Source organism: Chelmon rostratus, chromosome 10 (assembly GCF_017976325.1).
Source record: "Chelmon rostratus isolate fCheRos1 chromosome 10, fCheRos1.pri, whole genome shotgun sequence".
NCBI lineage: Eukaryota > Metazoa > Chordata > Actinopteri > Chaetodontiformes > Chaetodontidae > Chelmon > Chelmon rostratus.
Genome location: NC_055667.1, coordinates 7,158,796 through 7,180,689, shown reverse-complemented (window position 1 = coordinate 7,180,689; position 21,894 = coordinate 7,158,796). Strand labels below are relative to the sequence as shown.

The 21,894-nt window shown below is 39.9% G+C and overlaps 1 protein-coding gene across 2 annotated transcripts in view; it reads right to left on the bottom strand.

Moving 5' to 3' along the window:
* The window catches only part of ptpn11b (protein tyrosine phosphatase non-receptor type 11b), a 38,271-nt gene continuing 16,377 nt past the window's right edge, over positions 1-21,894 (bottom strand). Inside the window, exons 2-16 of one of the 2 annotated variants that reach the window (XM_041946195.1) lie at positions 21,082-21,204; positions 11,846-12,040; positions 8,889-9,081; positions 8,545-8,664; positions 8,243-8,356; positions 6,744-6,840; positions 6,458-6,537; positions 6,100-6,255; positions 5,165-5,296; positions 4,008-4,162; positions 2,542-2,609; positions 2,293-2,444; positions 1,867-1,967; positions 1,642-1,769; positions 1-175 (exon numbers count right to left, since the gene is read on the bottom strand). In XM_041946195.1, coding sequence (XP_041802129.1) covers positions 1,682-1,769; positions 1,867-1,967; positions 2,293-2,444; positions 2,542-2,609; positions 4,008-4,162; positions 5,165-5,296; positions 6,100-6,255; positions 6,458-6,537; positions 6,744-6,840; positions 8,243-8,356; positions 8,545-8,664; positions 8,889-9,081; positions 11,846-12,040; positions 21,082-21,204 — 1,774 coding nt within the window. In that variant the 3' untranslated portion in view covers positions 1-175; positions 1,642-1,681. The remainder of the gene's footprint in view (positions 176-1,641; positions 1,770-1,866; positions 1,968-2,292; positions 2,445-2,541; positions 2,610-4,007; positions 4,163-5,164; positions 5,297-6,099; positions 6,256-6,457; positions 6,538-6,743; positions 6,841-8,242; positions 8,357-8,544; positions 8,665-8,888; positions 9,082-11,845; positions 12,041-21,081; positions 21,205-21,894) is intronic. The other variant, XM_041946196.1, reaches the window with a different exon arrangement.

The following is a 21,894-nucleotide window of genomic DNA, read 5'->3' as shown; positions in this document are numbered from 1 at the left end:
GAGGGTAAGGTTTGACTCCAGACAGAGAGGTCCGGCAGGACGGCAGCAGGAGAGGGGTCAGCTCGCCACCTTTAACCCAAGCAGGGTCCGCCGATGTGGCGTGAAGTCGGAGCGACACGCTCCCTCCTCCCCCGAGGGATTTTCAGGCGCTGACAAAGCGACACCTCCGCCGAAACTGAAGAAAACAGGAACAGACAAGTAGACAAGTGGAGTTAATGGCCGGTGTCACTTTGAATCAAGGCCACTGGGATGTGATGTAATTCATGATATGGAGCTAAAAGCAGCATTTTCTCAGAATACACTACACCTGCCAGGTTTTCTACACAGGGAGAGATGGAGGACATACAGCAGCGTGTCCATGTGTGTCTGAAATGATTAGAAGTCTGAAAATCATCAGCCTTTATTGCCTTTATAATACCTTTGCATCTTTTTAACGATATACATTCATTTTTCTGGTACACATATCTTTGTCATTTCTGGGCTTCAATTTCCTGGTATTTAAGTGATACTGAGAAGTCTGTGATAAGCTAACATTGGTGTGGACAATTTATATGTTGTGCTCTATAACAGAGATGACAGTCAGAAAAACGGCATGTTGAGTAAATTTGCCATGAACATAGCAGTAAAATTAGTCTTTTTGCAAAAGATCTGTGGTTAAAAACAAGTAACATTTTTTCCACATGCTCAACTGGACCAGTTACGGTCCATACAAACAAGTTTTTTTGGTTTTTTCAGGCCCAGAGGTAGTTGGGTGAAAGGCTGAACATCCAACAACCAACTGAAATGACAACTTGACTTGATTTCCAACCACACTACTATAAAACCTGAAATTATATACTACTGCAACTTCAACATTTAAAAAGGCCTCAAAGAAGACATGTTAAGTCAACGTTAGGCAGAGAGTTGATATAAGTAAATGAGGTTTTACTCTACAGTTTTAACCATGATAGACATACATGAAACTCTGATTTATATTGTTAAGTGCTCTAATGTGGGTAATTCAAAACACAAAGACTGCTTACAAAAACGTGTATTTTACATTCAGTGGTGATTAAAACACTGTTCAGTATATGTGCTGTTCTGATGACCCCGAACTAACGCTATCACTCCCTTTCTCACTGCTGCGTTCCCTCTCTGCTTTATTAATCACAATGAGAGAGAAAAGACCCTGCATTGTTTACATGCATGTTTACTAGCTTGCAGTCATCTCCATCCCTCCCTTCACTGGAATATTACAGCATAATTTGGCGTGTTACCGCCATGTGTTGATCAACAGGACTGTGTGAGCCTACGCACAAGATAAACAAAACAGGGACCCGCTCATCAAAAAACGTCTAAAACTCTAAGGAACCTTAAAGTTAGAGCTAAATTATAGCTTTATACTTCCAACAAAAGCTATATCCAACATGTCTTTGTTTCTTTGCCCCCTCCCACTTTCACTTTATGCAAACCCTTTACAAAGCGCTACAGAAAAAAGCAGTTTCTCTAGTAAGTAGGATGATGCTCTGACAGATTTGTTCACTTTTGCATTAGAAAAATACCAAAACAAGTGCTAGCTTTAAACATAAGTGGCTGAATGTATTCTGCCACAGCACGAAGTGAAATGCGAAGTATGCAGAATGAAATTCATGAAGTACTTACAGAGAGGCAAACAGAGATGTGGAGGTCCACGGCGATGGCTTTACCTCCTGGTGTTACTGCTAAAAGACGTCTGAGGGCTTTTAAAGTTTATGTTCTCGTACACACTCGACGAATCATCATTTGTCATCCTGCAATAACACACACAGAAAGTAATCACCAACCTATTTTCCGCTATGGTTCTGTGATCACATAATAAAAAATCATCACAGTATGTTTTCTACTTACACAGAAGAAGAGCGCGAGGATACCATGTTTGGTTTGGACCTCGAGTTGGTCATCTGGGGATATTTGATATTGGAATATTCCCTCTCCTTCATCTTATTCCTCTGCAAAGTGACAACATGAAAAGAGGCAGATTAAGTTTAGGGGACAAGATCCTCTACAAAGCTCTCACAAACTGTCCAATCTCTAAGGCATGAATTTAACTTTTAACAGTCCCAGATGGCAATCAGCACTTTGGAAGCTTACTGAGGTAGTTACCATACTGAAGTGTGCTTCACTGCTCTAGCTGTCATAACATAACACACAGCACTGGCCGTCAGGCTGTGAGCTCTAACACATCTTACGTAAATATTTTAAAGCTGTCATTACTGTGTCAAACAGTGTTGATGTATTTAAATTTCTTTTGGAAGCCACTGGGATGTTGAGTACCTGCTCCTCCTCCAGTCTCTTCTGAGCCGTGTCGATGTACTGCTGCACAGCCATGTAGATGAACTTATACTGGGCCTCAGTCTGCACCATGCCCGACCTCTGCTGCCGTACCCTCTGGATGGTCTTAGGGATGTCAATGTCACAATCAAGACCTAGAAGACACACACACATGCAGAAGTTAGCAATGATGCAGTGCAAAGATAGTAACAGAAAACAGTCCAGTGCCAGTTTCATATCTGAGTCTCCCACCTTGGCGGTTAATGATGTCAATAAGGATGTCAATGATGATAATGGTGCCTGTCCTGCCGATGCCTGCACTGCAGGGACAACAGAGTGAAAAATAAAAAAATGTGTAGTTACTATATTTGAAGAAATTAAATTCAATGCCAAGATGAAAATTAGACAATGACAATGGAAGTAACACATGAAAGTTGAAGGCTATGAATTCTCGGTTTACACTTGAGAACGACAATAAGACTGAGTTTGAATTTGTGGTGTCACATATGAAATTCTGTTAGATCTTCCATAGAATTTAGCTCAACTCAATATTTTCCCCACAATTACATCATGACTTATCCTTGAAGTCAGTGAGTCAGATGTGTTTGTCTGATGTGGTGAAATACATGGAAGCACACCAAACAGACAAATCTATCACAGTCACCTGTCTGCTGTCAAATTGATATCTCTGTAAAGATACAAAAAAAGGTGATCATTCCTGACAGTGCACATAAATCAACACATCGATGTGTGAAAAGCATGTGGAGTAATCATTGTAATCATTCTATCATTGATAATCATGCCTTGGAAGTGGACAGAAAGCCACAGAGCTTGGGGCATTAATGTGGTTAAGTGCTAGGATTTATTGCTAATAAGGAGGTAAATTTTCAACTTTAACTATAGCGCACCCAAGTGGCAACTGAAATAATATTTCATGATATCCTAATTTCATCATTTTTTTGTTTCAGGTGTCCATGATAGCATCTCATGGGAAAATGAGTAAACACAGAAAAGAACAAAAAGGAAAAAAGCAAGCAGTGACAAACTGAGGTTTAGCCATCCACAGGGTCTGTACAGCTTTTTAAGAGTAAAATTCAAGATGAAAATTTCCAGACTGTATAAGTCAGAGGTCGGCGACCTTTACAACTCAAAGAGCCATTTGCATACAGAAGTCAGGCATTTTTCAAGGAATATATTCAGATTCAAGCACAATTATCACCTTGAAAACATAACTCCAAACTTTTAAGACTTTATACGAACCCTGCATACTGGAAAACCCCTGGAACACTCAAGCGAGAAAAATGAACGTGTAATGTCTGACAGTGTGTGTGAGTCTGAATCTGAATCTGAATGTACACTCATCAATGAACTTTTCAACAGAAGACAGTGTTTGAACTTCAACTTACAAAAGTGTAAGTGCTAATAACATTTTCTTCCCACTGCTTTCACATGCTCTTATCTTATTATTGTATTATTGCTCGTATTTACACTCTAGGACCACACTGTCTTCAGCAGTGACACTGCCCTCAGCTTTGTGGTACACACAATACGGGACTTTAGTTATTGTTGTTGTTGATATCTGCTGAAGAACTATGCCGGCAGATCACCTCTACCTCTACCTGACTCATCAATAATTAACTTATGGCCCAATCACAGTCTGTATCTGCCAAACTCCAAGCTTCACATCGTAAAACACTGTCCTTCCATGCTGTTTGTACCTGCAGTGGACGACAATAGGTCCAGTGTCTGGAATGGTACTCTGGGTGCGGTTGACTTCCTCCAGAAACCAGAGGACACCGCCGGGCTCATTGGGCACCCCGTGGTCCGGCCAGCTCAGGTACTGGTAATGCCAAATGTACCTCAGAGGCTCCTTCTGTAGGAAAATCACAGCAAGTTGTAAAAATGTCTCCTAATGCTTTCAGTATTATTTTTAAATTTGATTATGTTGGCATTGGGCATGTAACATATATTCTGATATGTCTTCCTTCTCTGTTCTCTCCATACTGGGGCTGCAGTGTTCATTTGCAGGCATGAGGCCACGGTAAGAAATGGGGGACAAAATCCACAGTGCTCATCCACGTGTTCTACACACAAGGCTAATATGATATGTCAGCAGTTTGATTTAGCCATTTGATGGGGACATTTTCCAAAGCTACAGTCATTACAAATGGAAAATGAGGATTGTGGATTTTGTCCCTAATTTCTTACAGTGGACTCATAATGAGGGCCAGTATGAGTAATGGACTACAGCAACCAGGAACCCTTCCTGTGTGCAGTATAAAACTTAAAAAACAGACTTCTGTCTGCTTTAGCCTCCTGCTTTAACAGTAATCTTGATTAACTTGAGTGTGATCTACTTATAAACAAGTGATGGTTGATTTTTCTCATTTTAGCTGTAAATCCGCTCAACACAAACATTAAGGTTGGATAGAAGTATCACTTTGAACACAATACTGCTAAGGTGAGCTCAGACAGGTGCCTTTGTGGTTTTGAAAAGGACTCAGCCATATATAAGATATTCCATCTGCAAGCTTCTACAGGCACTAAGATTGGATATCCAAACATTACATACCCTTTCAAAATCCTCCATCTCAAACAACAGTGGCCTGTTTTTATCCTTCATTTGCTACTTCTTGTATTTATGGATAAAAGGAGAACTCTGGGTCAACTTTATTTTTATTTTAAGGTAAGAAAACTCGAAATCTTAAAAGACGATGTGCACTTATGCAGTTTACTTTTTCTCTATCCATGCATGATTGTGCTGCAAACACAAGCATTGTGTCTGCGTGTGTGTGCATGCGTATGTGTGAGGGGTTAGATAATCTGACCCCAGGTCAGTGTCTCAGCTCTAAACCGAGTACACAGTTTTCCCTACCCGATCCAGACGGGTCACCTCCAGCTTCCTCAAGACATAGTCTTGTGCTGGTCTCTCGTCCACGTTCCTTACCAGCACATTCCCGAACTCCTTTGTGCCATGGAGGTCGGGCCAGTAACGCACACATTTGTTCTAAATCGGAGGAGAAACAGAGAGAAAGATGGAGAGACGAGAGGGAGGGTGGTGGGTATTAGACAATCGAAAGAACCAGCTCATCTCAAGCAGCTTTCCAATCAGCTTAACTCTCATACTCTCCTTGTCAGTGGTCTCCCTCCCTACCCCCAAACCTTACACACACACACACACACACACACGCGCACGTGCACACACGCATACGCACACACTACACACATTCGTGCCTCTCTTAGAATCAGCGAATGTCATCAAGTCAAATAAAATGGTTGACATGCAGTTAGAGCGATACAGATTTGTAAAGGTCAACACCAAGACTTGATAACGTATCATTAAATTAAAAGTTTTTTTTATCAAATCAACTTTTTTGGGGACTTTTTGTGGCCCCTGGCTTTTTCGTTTCCTTTATTTTCGTGTAGTGGATCTTTACGATATAATGTTTAAGATGTGGGGTATTTCGCTCATGCTCTTATCACAAAATCTTCTCTCTCTCTCTCATCAGAGAATATTCTGTTCATAGATCTCCATCATTATAAGCAATCAACAGCAATCAGCTCAAACGAGTGCTTGAAACAACAGAGAGACTGTTTAGGACTTAATGCTACAAAAAGAAAAAAAAAAAAGGGCCGGGGAGAGAAAAGTAAGGGACTTGCCTTGGAAATATAATCTATAGAACAACTCTACCTAAGTAATTTACCTTTCTAGTTCAACATTAAGGTAAACAGAAGCAACCATGATATTTCAGAGTGTCAGCTCACCTTTACTGCTGAACATCTGCAGTATGCTTAGTGCCAATCACTCACCCGTCCTCGCTCCACCTCCTTTGTAGTCATCACAATGACGTGTGTATTCTCCTGATACACCATCTTCCAGAAGTCAATGACCGTATTCTGTAGGCACCCTTGGGTGGCGATGAAGACTTTGCCCTCATCCACATGGCGCCCCTCTTCATGCATACTCTGTACAACGTGGACAATTATACAACAAATACCATATTTTGACTCTGAGGCGATTCATGTTTGCACAGCAGACATACCGTGAACTAACTGCTGATAAAGTTAAACATGATGACATGTACTGCAGAATGTTGGGTGTTCCCGCTATCTTTTAATATTCTACAGTTGTTGATAAATTTCTTTGTATAACGCTGAACAGACTCACTCTGATGTAGTTGGCATTGATGTAGTCTGAACCAGGAACATCTGGATCTGTTTCCCTGATTTCAACCCGAGTTGTGTCAACTGAAAACACAAAGTGAAACTGCATTAATGAACAACCAAATATCTACAGTTTCCTGGGACCACACTTGGCATTTCTTTTTGGCAAACATGTCAATTGATAAAAGCTAAATAATGCTGAGGCCTCTACGTAGTCTGGTGTCTATTTGCGTGATTCTTTCCACAGGAAGTTGGAGAGACAGGAAATGGCAGGTTGCTGTGAGACTTACAGGGCAGGATATTCTTGTATCTGTTTTTACTCTTGTTTTCTGGCTTCTGGCCTTCTTTCCGGGGATACAGCAGTTTGCACTCCTGCTGCTGAAGTACCTGACAGACAAAAGAAAAAAGGAGCACTATAAGGCAAATAGCAAACGATTCATTATACCAGACACATGCGGATTAAAACATTTACACATTACTTTAAGGGTCCCTGCAGAGTTTTAGACCATGGTACACATTCCTGCCAATGGTTTCACATTATTCCACTGATCAACAGGTGTCAGGAATTGGCCAAAATATATAGCAATGCACCAGGAAGGGCAGGGAAGGTGAAGATTACAAGCTAGTTAACACGGATGAGAACAACATGGGATTTAAAATATTTTGCTGACTTTGCAAATGTTTCATGAGGACGGAAATGTATTCAACATGTTTCTTCGATGCGTTTTGGTGCGCAACACTGAGTGACATAGCATTTGTTTGTGTACTCCACAGGGACCCACAAACAGTCTCAACAGTGCAATGGGCCTCTAGTACAGTAGGGGTCACCCTGGAGCACAAGAACAAGAAAACTGATTTCTGTATAACCCCCTGTTTAGCTCATCGGTGAGATGAGATGTTTGCATGTCACCCACACATGCTTCAACACAGAAGATGTAAGTAATTTACTTTCATTTCTATCTTATGGACCTGCCCTGTAACACTATGTTTTGTATGTTGTATTTGCTTCTTTATCAAAATTGAATAAAAAAAATGTAATTAAAAAGAAAAATGATTATCTAGGAGCAAGCAACTCAACAACAAGACACTGATCAGTAACTATTTTCTTTTAGACAAACATAACCTGTAAATCCTGTTATTGAGCCAATGAATACCAAACAATACTTCTTAGCTGAATATGCACTGACACAATAGAAATGATTCACATGATTGACATGTCAGTAGCATGAAAATAACAAAAACAGGATCAAAAGAGCAGGCAACAAGAACAGCTTTAACCGACATCCTTACTCATAGGTTAGAGCACCGTAATTACATTTGAATTTCCCTTGATAGACGAGAAAACAAACTACTCACCAGAAAAAAGCATGCAATCTTATTCAAATAATGGCCGAATATAAAAGGCCATGGAACAAATGACCTATAAGATAAAATTTTCTATTATCTATTTCGTGTGTATCTGCCTATGTGACACATTATTGCTCTGGAAAATATTGTATTGTGCAGTCTGTTGGTAGCTAAAGCAAGAAAGCCATCAAAATCTGAATGGAAAACTCATCCTCAAAACACATTACAATGGCAAAAATTTGGCATCTGGGTGAAGACGGCACTCAAAGCAATAATTTACACCAATCAGTTTGCAGAATGATTTCTCATACACATGACTCGAGCCAATCAAGCTCTTAAGTGGAGCATCATTTGAAGCTGTTAAACACAGAGCTTTTACAGCGACTGGAATTCCAAACTGAATGGTAAAATTAATTGAATTGAAAGGAATGAGGCTACATACCTCAAATTCTTCCCAGAAACCTTGCTTGGGTTTCTCAGAGTTGTCTGCTACTTTGTTGAGCTCTCGTACCCTGTTCTCAATGTTGGCTGCATTTATCCTCGTGGCATTAAAGGGCTGTCATCGTCACATTGGGACAGGGAAATCAAATTAGTCAACAGAGCAAAACAAGTTTTAAAGTAGAGAAAATAAGATTTTCATGAGGTTTAAATTAACCAACATATTGCAACATTATCCATGCCTTCAAGGTACTGTATGCAAAAGATTCACCAGTTGCTATTGTTTGTTAAATTTCTCTTTCACACCTGTTTGAGGTGCACTACAATGCCACTTTTCTCAACCATGGGATTTTTCTTGTAGTGATCCACCAGGTCAGCCAGGGTGTCGAACCTCTCACCGCCGCCCACGTCATATTTACCATCCTGCTGGAAACAAATATCAGCAGTTCAGTTACAGCAACAGCTGATGTGAGGAGGTCCTAGAGTGCAAACTGAATCATGACTTGCTTAAAAATGCACGACTCAAACAATATGTGGAATACTTTAAGTGATGAACACAGGGAGTCATGCAGGGAGGCGTTATCCCATTTATTCATCAATTGAAGTTTCTCTATACTGTATTTCATGTGGCCTGGACTGAGCTACCTCACCTGGTAGCGTATCATAACGTGGGTGACCTTGGTCTTGCGGTCCACGTTCTCGTGTTTCTCCTCATTGGTAAGAACTGAGAGGACGAAGTCACCCGGTTTACTCTGGCTCTCCCGTACCAAGAAGCTACCGGCTCTGCCTTTGTCTGTGAGCAGTTTCTCTGCATCTCGCCCAGAGAGGTGCCCGTGATACCACCTGGAGATGAGTGAGAGAACAGACTGTGATATACCAACAAATGAATCCAGACACCATACTCAGTGACAAACTACCAGCTTGAATGACTGAACATGCAAACCAGCAACATGAAAATCAACAACTAGTTTGAACATACTAAAAATTCGAAATCCTGACCTCACATTTTGAAAGTAAGTTTATATATTACTAGATTATCAGTATTGCATCTTTTTTTAGAATTACTGTCATTTTATGATAGTATGTTATGATGCTGTTTTTAATTTCATGTATGCTGCAACAGCTAATGTGGACATTAGCTGTTGCAGCATACATGAAATTATCCTTCATTATCCTTCATTTTGAGTCATGTTTTTTGCCATCTGATGAATCGAAATCCGCTATTTACTCTCCTTTTGGCTAAGTTTTAGGTCTCTACCAACTCCTGAGGGAAATATCTGGCTTTTTAGCTGTTAAATGTTTGACATTGTCCACCAGCTAGTCACTTACTGTGTCCGTCTGCTGTTTGGTGCTGAGCAGGTAGTGTACAGTGTACGCTAGTGTACAGCAGGCAGCCGAAGTCAACGTTATTAGAGTAATGAGAGTGAATCAAAACAGTAAAGTTGCAGCAGGGCAGCTACATAATGATTTGAAACTCACTAGAAAGTGCCATAAAGCCCAGAGGAGCTGCAGATTCAGGTGATTATTCTCTGTAGGTTCATTGCTATCAGCAACCCCTTTCACATTTTCCACATTGTCATTTGATGCATTGTTATTGTAAAAATATCAATTACAGCCACTTCAAGTGAACTTCAAGACATTCAGAGTCATCATTTACTGCGGGCATCATGACATATTAGCTGCCATGATGAAGGCAAAGCTAGAAGCTACAGATCAGTCACGACAACAACAACAACAACAACAACAACAACACACCAAATAAAAACATGCAGCAGGCAAGACCTGTTCAAAAACACAGTGAACATCAGCATTTATTATTTCAGACTGGCTGCATTCACAGTCTGATTCTCCAACTCCTGTGGAAGAGAAGCTCAGCCTCGGGCTAGATGCTTTTTCAAGGCACAGTAGAACGATTATCAAGACAAGTAACAAGAGCTGAGACTAAGAGTTGGCAACTTCCTCCCTCAAGGGAAAAAGTCCCATATTGTAGCTGCTGGGTTCAACATATAGTAATTTCTATCTATAGGTGCACTGAGTGTAGACTCCTACTCGAGAATGAAAGTGTCTCTTACACTGCTGCAGCCTCATACACAGTTGCGGACGTTAAGATGAAAAACCTGTATGTGTGTGTTTTGTTTTTTTTTCCTATGTGGTGAGCACAAACGTGTAGGAGGCTCTGACAAGAAACGTATGTAGAATGGAAAAACCACATAAACCAAAACGATAGATCACAAGTTGTTCCTACACATAAACCGAAACGAAGATCTGCACATCGCAATGTGTAGAAAATTAAAATGTGCATAGCCTGCTCAGCACGAGATGATACTGTTTGTGTGTGAGTGTATGCATGGATTCCTGGCATTAACACACCTGCTGCCTAAGTCTTCCATTTCAATGAAGGTGCGTAGGTGTGATGAAGTGCATGGCTGAGTCTAACCTGTGTACTGTATATTCTCTGGACGGATGTTAGCATGTGGATACTAGGTGCACATAAACAAAAACAGCAGCACCACCCACTTAGTTTGCCTGAAGATGCATTTGGCAATATGCCACTATTTATGCAAGTGGATGTGAAGCGCATCTGGATGTGTGGGAGTGCATGTTTACAGAATAATGCATCAACCCTACAAACTGAATGTTACATTTTTTAAAATGCTTTTTTAAGTTGAACTAATCTAACAAATAAATCAATAAATATTTTCATATTAACAACGGTTCAAATGACTGTGTGTGAGAATTGTCGCTACTTTGCAGTTTCTCTGCAGCTCTACAGCGTTTTACATTTTTCCAGCATAATCCAAAACAGTGGCAGTTCATCAAAATGAAAGAAATATTTGTGTTAATAATGTGATGTTACTGTTCATCACCCAGCCCTAACATGATGGCTCAAAAAAAGTTGAGTGTAAAGGTTAAACAGAGTCTGATTCCTTGAATGTGCACACATACTTGGCCAATAAAGCCGATTCTGATTCTGATTAATGATAATTTACTTTCTGATTATTCAGCTTAGAATAAGTTTGTTTCTTTATTTTTCCAGCTGTGGTTTTATTGTTATGGGCTTAGTGGCTTTCCCCTCCAGACTATCATTGCAATTCTGCATTGACCCCAAAACTGCCCATTTTGGTTCAATATACTGGAAATGTATTGAGATGACACACACCTTTAAAGTATAATATGAGATGGAACAATTTCATGCCCCAAAACAAATTCAAAAAATGACAAAGATTCGATATTTTGCTCAGAGTTTTGTTCTCTGCAGGGTGAAAATGCCTCACAAGCAGCATTTAGGCCATAGCAGGATACTATAACTGCAGTGAAAGCTAGACTAATAACATTTCCCAGGTGGCTTAGCTGCTTCTCGTGGCAGGATGAGCCTTTACAGCCTGACACCCCTGAAGCTGTTAGAATAAAAATAACTGCGGTCAGGGAGGAACTTTCCTGCAGTTGTAATGACTTTAGATAAAAGAGCAACATATCAAGCTGACCTTAGGTAAGTTTATATGTATATCTGTGTGCATCTGCCTGGATTCATCCACATAGTGCTTAGCTGTATGCAAATATGAGCTTATTTGCATGTGTGGGTGTTAGTTTGCGAGACTGTCGGCACCTCTCAGAGGTGGGGTCTTTGCAGTTGAGTGGGTATTTGAGCTCGATGACATGGCCGTTCCTCTCGCGCAAAAGATCCTGTTGCTCGGTGTAATACTGAACCAGCTCGGCCAGCGTGGCAAACTTCTCGCCGCCGTACAGGTCGTAGTAGTCACCCGAGTTCTGGATCTTAATGTGGGTCACCTCATCGTTCCGCCTGAGCGGGAAAAGACAAAGTGGGAATCACTGTTAGTTATCATGCATGTCAGCCGAGGTGGACTCACTCCAAAGAAGCATTCAGCATTTTTCACTCTGAATTTTCCTCTCGTTAACTTGCACCCTGGAGATATTTAAGCAGTGAATACACACACAGAGACACATCAAGACATACAGTATATGCTCACACAAACAAAACTAACACCATACACACTTTGTCGCCTACTAACTTGCCTAAATGCATATACACTATAAAATGTCCAGCTTATCAAGCCATCTGCTCCCATTTTAAGACTCTGAACCTCATTTTCTTAAAAACATGTTCAAGAATTTGCAGAGGTCTCCTGCTTAGTGTTATTTTTTTATGCTAATCTACTTTATTCTGTCTGTGATTTATATCTCTGTAATACTGGAGCTCTTCTTGCAAAGCTGAATACACTGTCGTATATAATAAGAATAATAAGTATATAACGGTTACACATTATAATACAACTTGGACCTTTTCTATTTGTGCCAACACTGGAATGACAAAATAAGCCACAAGCTATTGTGAGAAAGAAAATGCAAGAAAGGGCTATAAAGCCACAGTCATTTAAAAATACTGATCCATTTTATCAAACATAGACTATTTTTCACACCGACTTCTATAAACAGAACAACACAAATCTTCTCACAAGGGATCATCCCTTGTTTTAATACTCTGTAGTTTTCATATCGAATGTATTCGGAGGAAGGCTGTATCGTGATTGCAGAACAATAAAACAGAAACGCAGCTGCCAAGCTCAAAGACTGATAAGCCAGAAAACATTTGGTACCACTTTGCATATTCAAAGTCCTCTGACTGGTTTGAATAGGTGCACACAAATCTGAAAACACACGCTCACATGCCTGTGTACTGAATGTGCGTGTGTGTGTGTGTGTGTTCTACTCTATAAAAGATATCTGCCTGGAAGCAAGTGAAGAACGAGATGCGGCTCCACAGCTCGATTGCTGAATGTACTTGTTTTTCCACTTCCTATCTCCAGTGACTTCGTCCAACATGTTCCTTTAGCAGAAACAAACAAAACATCCTGTAAACATATTAACTCACACATACAACAGAGTTTTAGGGACCACAGGGGGGTTAGCCAGTCAGTACTATCTGATCTGCAGGGTGAGATACAATACTCTCTCTCTCTGCAAACTGATTTTATCAGCTAATGGTCGTATCAAATGGCACAAATCCTATTTCCTCCATCACTTTTCTTGCTGTCCTCATGAATTTCACATTCCCTTTTTTTCCCCTTTCTCTCCATCTACTCAACATACTGTAAATCCTTTGCTTCGTTCTTGTTCTCTCTCTCTCTCTCCTTCCATCCATCTCTCCCAGTGTTTCCTAGTAATTGCTTTACAGCTCTATTAGTGGCTGTTGGCAGGTTGCCACAGGTTTGCGGGCCTTGTTAAAGTCCCCTCCTCAACTATCTGGCCAAATCCCCGTTTTCTCTCAGAGTTTAACACCATTAACTCTGGAATGAGCAAAACACATCCCATTAGATTTTCATTCACTTGCCTGCCCCACCCTGTCTGAGACATTGATAACATTTAGGCATCATTAAAACATGACAGTTAGTCTTCTTCATAGAAAGAATACAGGGAGCCAAGGTCAGCATCATGTCTGCTCAGCTCTGGTCCACTATTGTCCAGACTACTTAAAAATGTCTTTTTCTCCCTGTTTTATGTGTTAGAAACTTCACTATGATTAGATGGTGTTCTCATCAATCATAACACAACCTATTGTTCTTCAGTGATAACTGAGTCAATCCTCTTTTGGTACACAGCATTAAATAAGTGCCACAGGTCTATTTGTAAAGTATCCTACTAACCAATTCACAAACTACAAGACAGACAGCGTTTTGCCTTATCAAGGAACATCTTAATAAATGAGTTCATTTACATTATGTCATAAATTGTCATTCAGAGTTATATCCACAAACAGCCCTGTGGATGGCTCTTGTGTTTCAGTAGTTCCATACTGTCCAAAATGAATCTTTTCTATAACAAACAAGAAACCCACCCAGGCCCATAGTATACATTTGTATGGTAGCTTATGGGTAATACAGCACAATACAGTAAACTAGAGTAGAGTAGACAATGTCTCTTAAAAAATCCATCTTCATCTGTTTTTAGCCTTGATTGAACAACAGGGCTTTACACAGTGCCAGGATCTAACGTCTTCCTTTCAACCATATATGAAAGTGAATAAATGACCCAAATAATGCGTTTAAAGCATTGAAAACATCACAAGACTGTTTATATGTCTATTTCTGATCATATGTAAAAATAGTAAAAGAATTGACTATTTTGCACAGCCCAAGTGTGTGGCATAACAATTGATTGTGACAATGTAGATGCACAGCAGGAAGAGCTAAGCGATATCCACCACCCGAGTGTATTGAAAGAATCGCAGCTGATGACAGTGAATCAAAATAATCACCGAACATGAAATCATCAGCAACCCACAAAAAAACTGCATTGTAAGAGAAACATCCCAGTCTGTCTACACCAATGCCTGATTCAGAAGCTTAAAGAATGAAATGAAGTGAAAGCCTAACGTAGCAGCTGCTCTATGTAGCATTTTTACACTACCGTCCAGAGTTACTGTGTCACAAACGATGAAGGGTAAACTATGACACAGCATCTAACTAATAATAATACATTTATTTTTATAGCATCTCTCAAGAGCAAACGTCACAAAGTGCTTCAGATAAGATAAATAAGATAAAGATAAAGTGAGAGGTTAAATGCAGACAACCAGCTAGAATCAAAAGGCAAAACAAAAATAAGCAAAAACAAATCAAACAAGAGCAAGTCTAGACAAATGGGTCTTGAGCTGCATTTTAAAGGTGTCAACAGACTCTAAGTCCCATGGGAAAGAGTTCCAAAGATTAGGAGCTACAGCCTCAAAAGCAAAGTCCTAGTCCCAGTCTGGAGCCTGAAGCGAGGCACAGCCAACAAACCCTGATCAGACGTCCTCAGATTCCTACTGGTAATAAATGATTGCAGTAGCTCTTCTGTGTAGGCAGGTGCCTGTCCATGCAGGGTGAGACCTTGAGACCTTTTGGAGGGCTTGGTCAGAAGGCTGGCAGAAGGATTTTGGACCACCTGTAAGTGGTTTAGGAATGGCTTGCTAACAGGTGAAAAGGGAAATGCAGTAACCAAGATGGGAGGAAATAAATGCATGTATAATCATTCTAATAATTTTCATCTGGGATATGGACACAGTGGACCTGAGTAAATCATTATCACAGATTTACTAAAATGAGAAAAGTTTCCCCTTATTTAGGTGCCCTTTAATCCCATTCATGACACAAAATGCCGCCATTCATCGATAGGCAGTGATGTAATGCATGTAGAAGACTTACTGGCTGAGGATACAAGCAAAACAATTATGACAGCTCTTGCACAGGAGAAAGTCTTACTGACAGGTGCGTAGGATCAAAAAACAAATCCTGCACTCTTTCACTTGCTCTCACTTTATTTAGTTTGGGACCTCAGACCTTTCACAGTTGAGGATGTGGCATAAAATTATAATACAAATATATGAGAAGTAGAAGTTCCTCCTTACTGACCGAAGTTCTGGACTTTCAAATCAGCGTTTATGTTCTCACCAACTTCCTGGATGATTATTTCAGCTGCAAAATAATGTTTATCTGGCTGAGGATAGGATGTGTGGAATAGCACATTTTATCTTTCTGAAATTCTTAGTTTTAATTGATAACAAGGTAGATTCGTCTCAGCTATACTATTTGGTTCCACATGATAATAACTGAGATATGTTGACTAATTTTTTATCTAAATGCAAAATATACAAACTTAAGTTTCTTTTAAGCCCACAAGTCTGTTAACTGTTAATACGACTTTCAGCAAACCAAGAAGAAAATCACAGAATGTCCTAAGAATATGCAGTGGAATTAAAGTCTTTGTGACCGCATGTGTTTAATTTGATGGTGGGATAATATCCTGTTTCACTGGAAAAACAATTGATATAAGCAAGATATGCTCATCCTTGATTATCCTATGAACTGGTTTGAAATGATAAGACCACCTGAGCAGTAGCATTAATGTACATAATGTCACATAGTCCATCACAGCGTCTTTCTGCGTGAACATAGCATCCTCGTTCTTCTGCAGCTTAACAGCAGCACACAGATCACATCTAAGTGTGGGGCTATGAGTTCAAATTTTCTCAACGTTCAGCCAAAACATTGAGGTCTGCAATATAGTGAGTTTAAGTAATATACAGTATTTCGATCAGTGTGACTGAACAAACTAATACACTAATCAGATAAAGTACACAAACATGGACAACTGGGAAATACATTGCTCAAAAATGCACATAAATATGCATGTACAAAGCCCAGAATATATAAAATAATTCTTGCTTTGCCCTGAAGCTATTCCAAGCTACATTTTGCACTCAATACAGCCAGACACCCATGAGAAATCCCTTTTACCGTATCCAGTTCACTTATCAAATTGAGGGTGATAAAGTTTTGGCCTCTACTTCAATCCCCTTTTCCATTTCTACAGACTACTACACTGGTTTCTAACGGAGGCATGTTCAAATCTGACAAAGTGTCATATGTTATGTCAGGTCAGTGAGTTCTGTGTCTCAAGAGCTTGCCCTGATGGGTAGTGTGTAAAAAAAAAAAAAAACGGGCATACATCCAATGCATCATCCGGTAAAAAGCAGACATCTTTTTCCTCCATCTTCTCAACTGCAGTAGGCTCAAGGCTGAAGGTTGGCAATTTGAGACAAGAGATGTCTCCAAACTCAGGAAATCTTGTCATCTTGTTTGTTCAGAAGCAGGATAAGATATGCGAGATGAAAGACGGCAGCTAAAAATGGATGAAAAAAATCATCTACAGATGATGAAAGCTATCACACAACCAGTGTTGCCTATATACAAACATTTCTGTGACATTTCTCTTTGAAGTGATCCCCAATCGGTATTATGAAAAAAGATATGCATCAGTCGGATCTATGAGATGGAGATGAGTTTAAAACATAGTCTGCACCCATTTTCACTAGGATGGTGACATTTTTCTACAAACAAACTTCGTTAAAGACAGCAGTTAAATAATAACCTGTCAATAATTCAAGAGGGAGTAGAGGGAGAAAAGTTTCTGTATCCTGCTGCTCTCTTTGTAAATCATAATACAAAGATATTTGATGTGGCTTGCCTCATAAAAGCTCCAAGGATAGTGTACTTAACAGTAGGTAGCAGTTAGCATTGCCAATAAGTAGAGCTAATATGGATAAGTTTGCTTTGTTTCAGTATTTAAACTGACTACTTCCCCAACAGAAGAAGTAGCCATTGTTCAGGTGTGAATGTGTTTGTAACTGTCAGGAAAGGAGAAACAAACATTTGCACACTATATGGCCATGACTGTTGTGTCTTTGTCTTTGGTGACATGCAGATATATGCACATTTAATACTACTATTAGTTGAGTGCGTTAAACTTGGGTGTGTCATGATGTGCGAGGGGTGAGATGTCAAAACACTCATTGAACATCACGTGATTTCAGAAACTGCTAACTGAAATATGATGGAAAATAAAACTTGTTGGGGAATGTAGTTTAAACATGGATAATACTCATAGATTGACTTGACATCCACAATAATGATGTTTTTCAACTATAAATAGCCTGGCTGCAGTGGAAATACATCTAAGTAAACCCAGGCTAGCATTATATAATACAGAGAAAATCCATTTGCTCTCTGTGGTAATTCGCCCTGCAAAATTCTCTGTTAAGATTGCCCTTAAAATTCCTCCTCAGGGTCTTTAGAGTTTATAAAGAGCATGAAAAATGAGAAAACTTGACCAGAATGCTCTCCTTATGGGGTTGGACTTGGATATAAATTCAGGCTAAACTTTTTCTGCTTCAAACTTTCTCTTTCTAACTCTTTGAGTTGCATGAAACTGAATTGATTACGTTTTCAAAACCCTCAAAAAGTTCTCATTAGCGTCACAGACTTCAGCCTTTAGATGCTTTTCAGCTGCAGCTCTGTCCGACCGCTCCTTCTGTTCACCTCATGGACCAGAGAAGAAGAGAGGTGGTGGAGATAAGAAGAGGAGAGGCAGAGAGAGGACGACAGAGAAAGCGAGGGACAACAGTTCCTCAGTGTCCATTAAAACCTGAGCAGTGACAATCGCACTTATAATGACCTTGAAAAGATGAAACCTGGCTAATGACTAGCTAATAAGCCTCTCCTTTGCTCTGATAAGACACTGTGTGTGTGTGTGTGTGAGAGAGAGAGAGAGAGTCTGTGTGTGTTGTGCATGCGTGTGCTTCATGAAGAGAAACTGAGACTGAGTTATGTAGCATGATATGCTAGCTAAGAAGCTTCTGTAGATCCAATATTTTCTACATTTTACAGACGTATTTTAGTGCAGTATGATCAGGAAAAATCCAGAAGTAAGAAGTAAGAAAAAGCCAGAACAAGGTAGGCACAGGTGCTGATTGAGTTTTTCCACTAAAGTTGACTCCATTTCCTGAGAAACAGGATATTGTGGCAGAACATACAATTCTAACACAGTATTCACTGCTATACCATGTTGCTCCTCTGCCACTTTGAAAATTTCCAGGCTGCAGGTTTTTTCTTTCCTTTTTTAAAAGAGGCATTGAGGTTGTTTGTTTAAATGTCAGACAAAACTTTTTTTTGCTGAAATATTTATTTTTGCTCAATCAGAAGGGCGTAAAGTCCCTAATATAAGGCAGGAAGTTAGACGATGTTTAATATACAGATACGATAATGTTTTTGTTTTGTTATGGATGAAAAATTATTTTAAAAAATGAATTTGAAATAGCTTTTCACCGTGGTTACAGCTATAAAAAGTCTCCTGTGAATGTATGTATTCTTTAAATTTAAGCTAAGAGGTGACAATAACAGGATATTGGTGAATGCTAAAACATTGTTTAACAGTAGCACAAGTAGAGAAGAGCACTAAAGTTGGTAAACTGACTCAGTAATGTTATTGAAACAACAATATCTAGTTTGCTAAAGTAGGTTAACTTAAGCTAAAATTTGCGTTGGTCATACCAGATCAAGTCAGGTTGTATCAGCCAAACCTCTTAGTGCACTGAATTGGGCATCTATACATCCAGATACTTATGAAATCAACTTTTCATGTGTAAGAAGAAGACTGTGTTAGTTTCAAAGGTTACATAGTCTCTCTCTAATATGAACTCTGCCTCCCTCCTCCTTGCACTTAGTTCAATGTCAACTACCTTCTGTAGCAGGTGGTGAGGTCCTGCACGCTGGCCACTTCACCTCACTGCGTGTGTATGTGTGTTTAAGTTTGTCAGCACCACACACTGTGGCTACAACTCACCCCACCAACCTTCCTGTGGTGTGTGTGATTTACGACACACTGCACCCACACACACAAACACACACAAAAACACAAACCACAGGCAGTGAAGGTCAAAGCCTCAACAGGTCCCTCATGCTTTAACATTATTTCAAAGCTACTGCCTGTCCAACAGCACTGTTTCCTTTTCCTCTTTCTGTCTGTTTCTTTCTCTACAGAATCTCTCTCTCTCTCTCTCACACACACACACACACACACTCTACCCATGCTGCCAGCTAAAGCTACAGTCACAGAGTAACAAATGCATTTGGGCTTTCTTCCAGGCGCTTAGCCGACTGATGTATCTCTTAAAAGCTTCCGTTGCCAAGGAAGAGCCACACTCCCTCTTCTTCTATCTCAGTTTGTTTCCCCATCTCTGTAATCACCACAGCATGTAGTGCTGAGTCCTACTCAGCAGAAGTTTCACATTTTCTGCAACACACCAGGGTTCTCAATTAAACAGATCAAGAGAAATATGTTTTAGGGCAGTGCTGCCCAACCTATTTCCTTGAGGGACCCGTGTTCTATCATTGAGTAAACTCACCTCTGACCACTGAACAAGTAACACATTTTATGGATAGTTCATATTACATCCAATGCAGAACAGGAACAGCATGGGACAAATTATAAAATGCACAAATAACTCAAATCATGAATGATTTAATGAACTGGAGGAAGCTTGTCTGAAATGAGCGATTTTGAAAAAAAAAGTTCTGGCAAATTTGTGTCAGAATGTCACCAAATACAAATCTGTTAATCTAACATGTTCCTAGAAATAGTCATACAAAACCATTCTGTTTGAATGTGATCCAGTCACATGCAGACACACATGCTACATCACTTGCTCAGCCACAGTCAGGAATTTCAGAGACTCCTGGTTGGTGATCTTCCCGTTTAAGTCAAACGGCACAGTCACTCTCCATTCTCAGACTGAATACTGACCAAATCCATGGTGACAGAATTATTTTAAGGGTACAACAGGCCTGAATTATGTTCATTACATTGAGTGTCTTGAGTTTTGTTTGTGTCTAATTCTTGGTCATGTAAGTGGCTTATGTACAGACCTGTCAACCCTCCAATTTTTCCTAAGATTCTGCTGTACTTTACCACCATGCTATCATTTACACATTTTCCCATAAACGTCCTGTATTTATAACCTTTTTTAAAAAAGAAAAAAAAAGAAAAAGAGGCATAACAACCTATTTGTTGTGTTTGCTACATTTCCCTTCAGTACAGCAGGTGGCAGTATGTAGAAAATTAGCTGTAACTTCTATTGACAAGTAGTTATTCACTTAACCAGCACCCATCACTAAAGAGAAGAAGGAGAATAAGTAAGAGAAGAACAAGAAGGATGATGTGAGAGGGATGGTACCTGCCAAAAAGGCTAAAAGTTTGTGCAAGTATCTCACTAAATGGGAGGAGGCTTACTTAAGACCAACAAACAACAATAAAGTCATGCTTATTGGAAAATATGCTACACGGATTTTAGTATTTAGTATCACACACAGGGAAAGGCGACAAATCTGTGAAGCATACACGTCCCCAACAGGTGCAGAAACATGCTCCACCAGTGACTGCATTTACATTACTTCTGCCATCCATTTTCATCATGTGAGCAAGAATTGCAAGTTGTAGGTGAGGCCTTACCTAACAGAGAGGGTAAAATCCCCCGGATTGCTCTTGCTGGGCCGGGCCAGGAAACTGCCGTGGACACCCCGGGTCAACAGGAGCTGTTCTGCCTCGATTCCGGTGATGTTGGGGTGGAACCACCTAAATAGCAGTGAATGAACAGGGGACAAAAGAGTGGCCAGTTAAACACCAAAATGATCCATGTTAGAAGAATGTCTGCAATCTGTGTCCCATCATCCCCCAGCTTCCTTTGCTATGGAGACAAAACAGACTCCAAACACAATAGAGCTCCTGAGTTCAAAATAATAATTTATTTTATTTTATTTTATATTTTTTTACAAATCCTAATTAACTAGTCCTGAGACTTTTAAAGGGCGCTACTTTTTTCAGATGGAGCATATAAAGAACTATGATGACTTATGTCTTATGAGGTTTATCAGGTTTACAGAACTGTAAAGCCAAAGATAATCATTACATGTTACTTCCTCTCTTGCAAAATACTGCAGGCAAATATTTATACCGTTCACTGCTCAGGTATGTTCACTGATTATCTGGGTTGTGCACTTTACTGGAGTGTTTGACACTGCCACTCGTCCAAACCAAACCAGATTTATTATTCACAAACAGTCGCAAGACATAAACCCAGTGTATCTACACCCTGGCACTTGCACTAGCATACTGGAGTGTTGAGTAAAAACTGCGTTTAATGAGTGAAGGACAAAATTAATCTCAAAGAGGCAGCAAGTAGGTATAGCAGCAGTGAATGGCTGTATGTCAGCTGTGTGGATTTAGAGCTCATGTTTAAGCAGGGATCACTAGGTTAAACCTCTC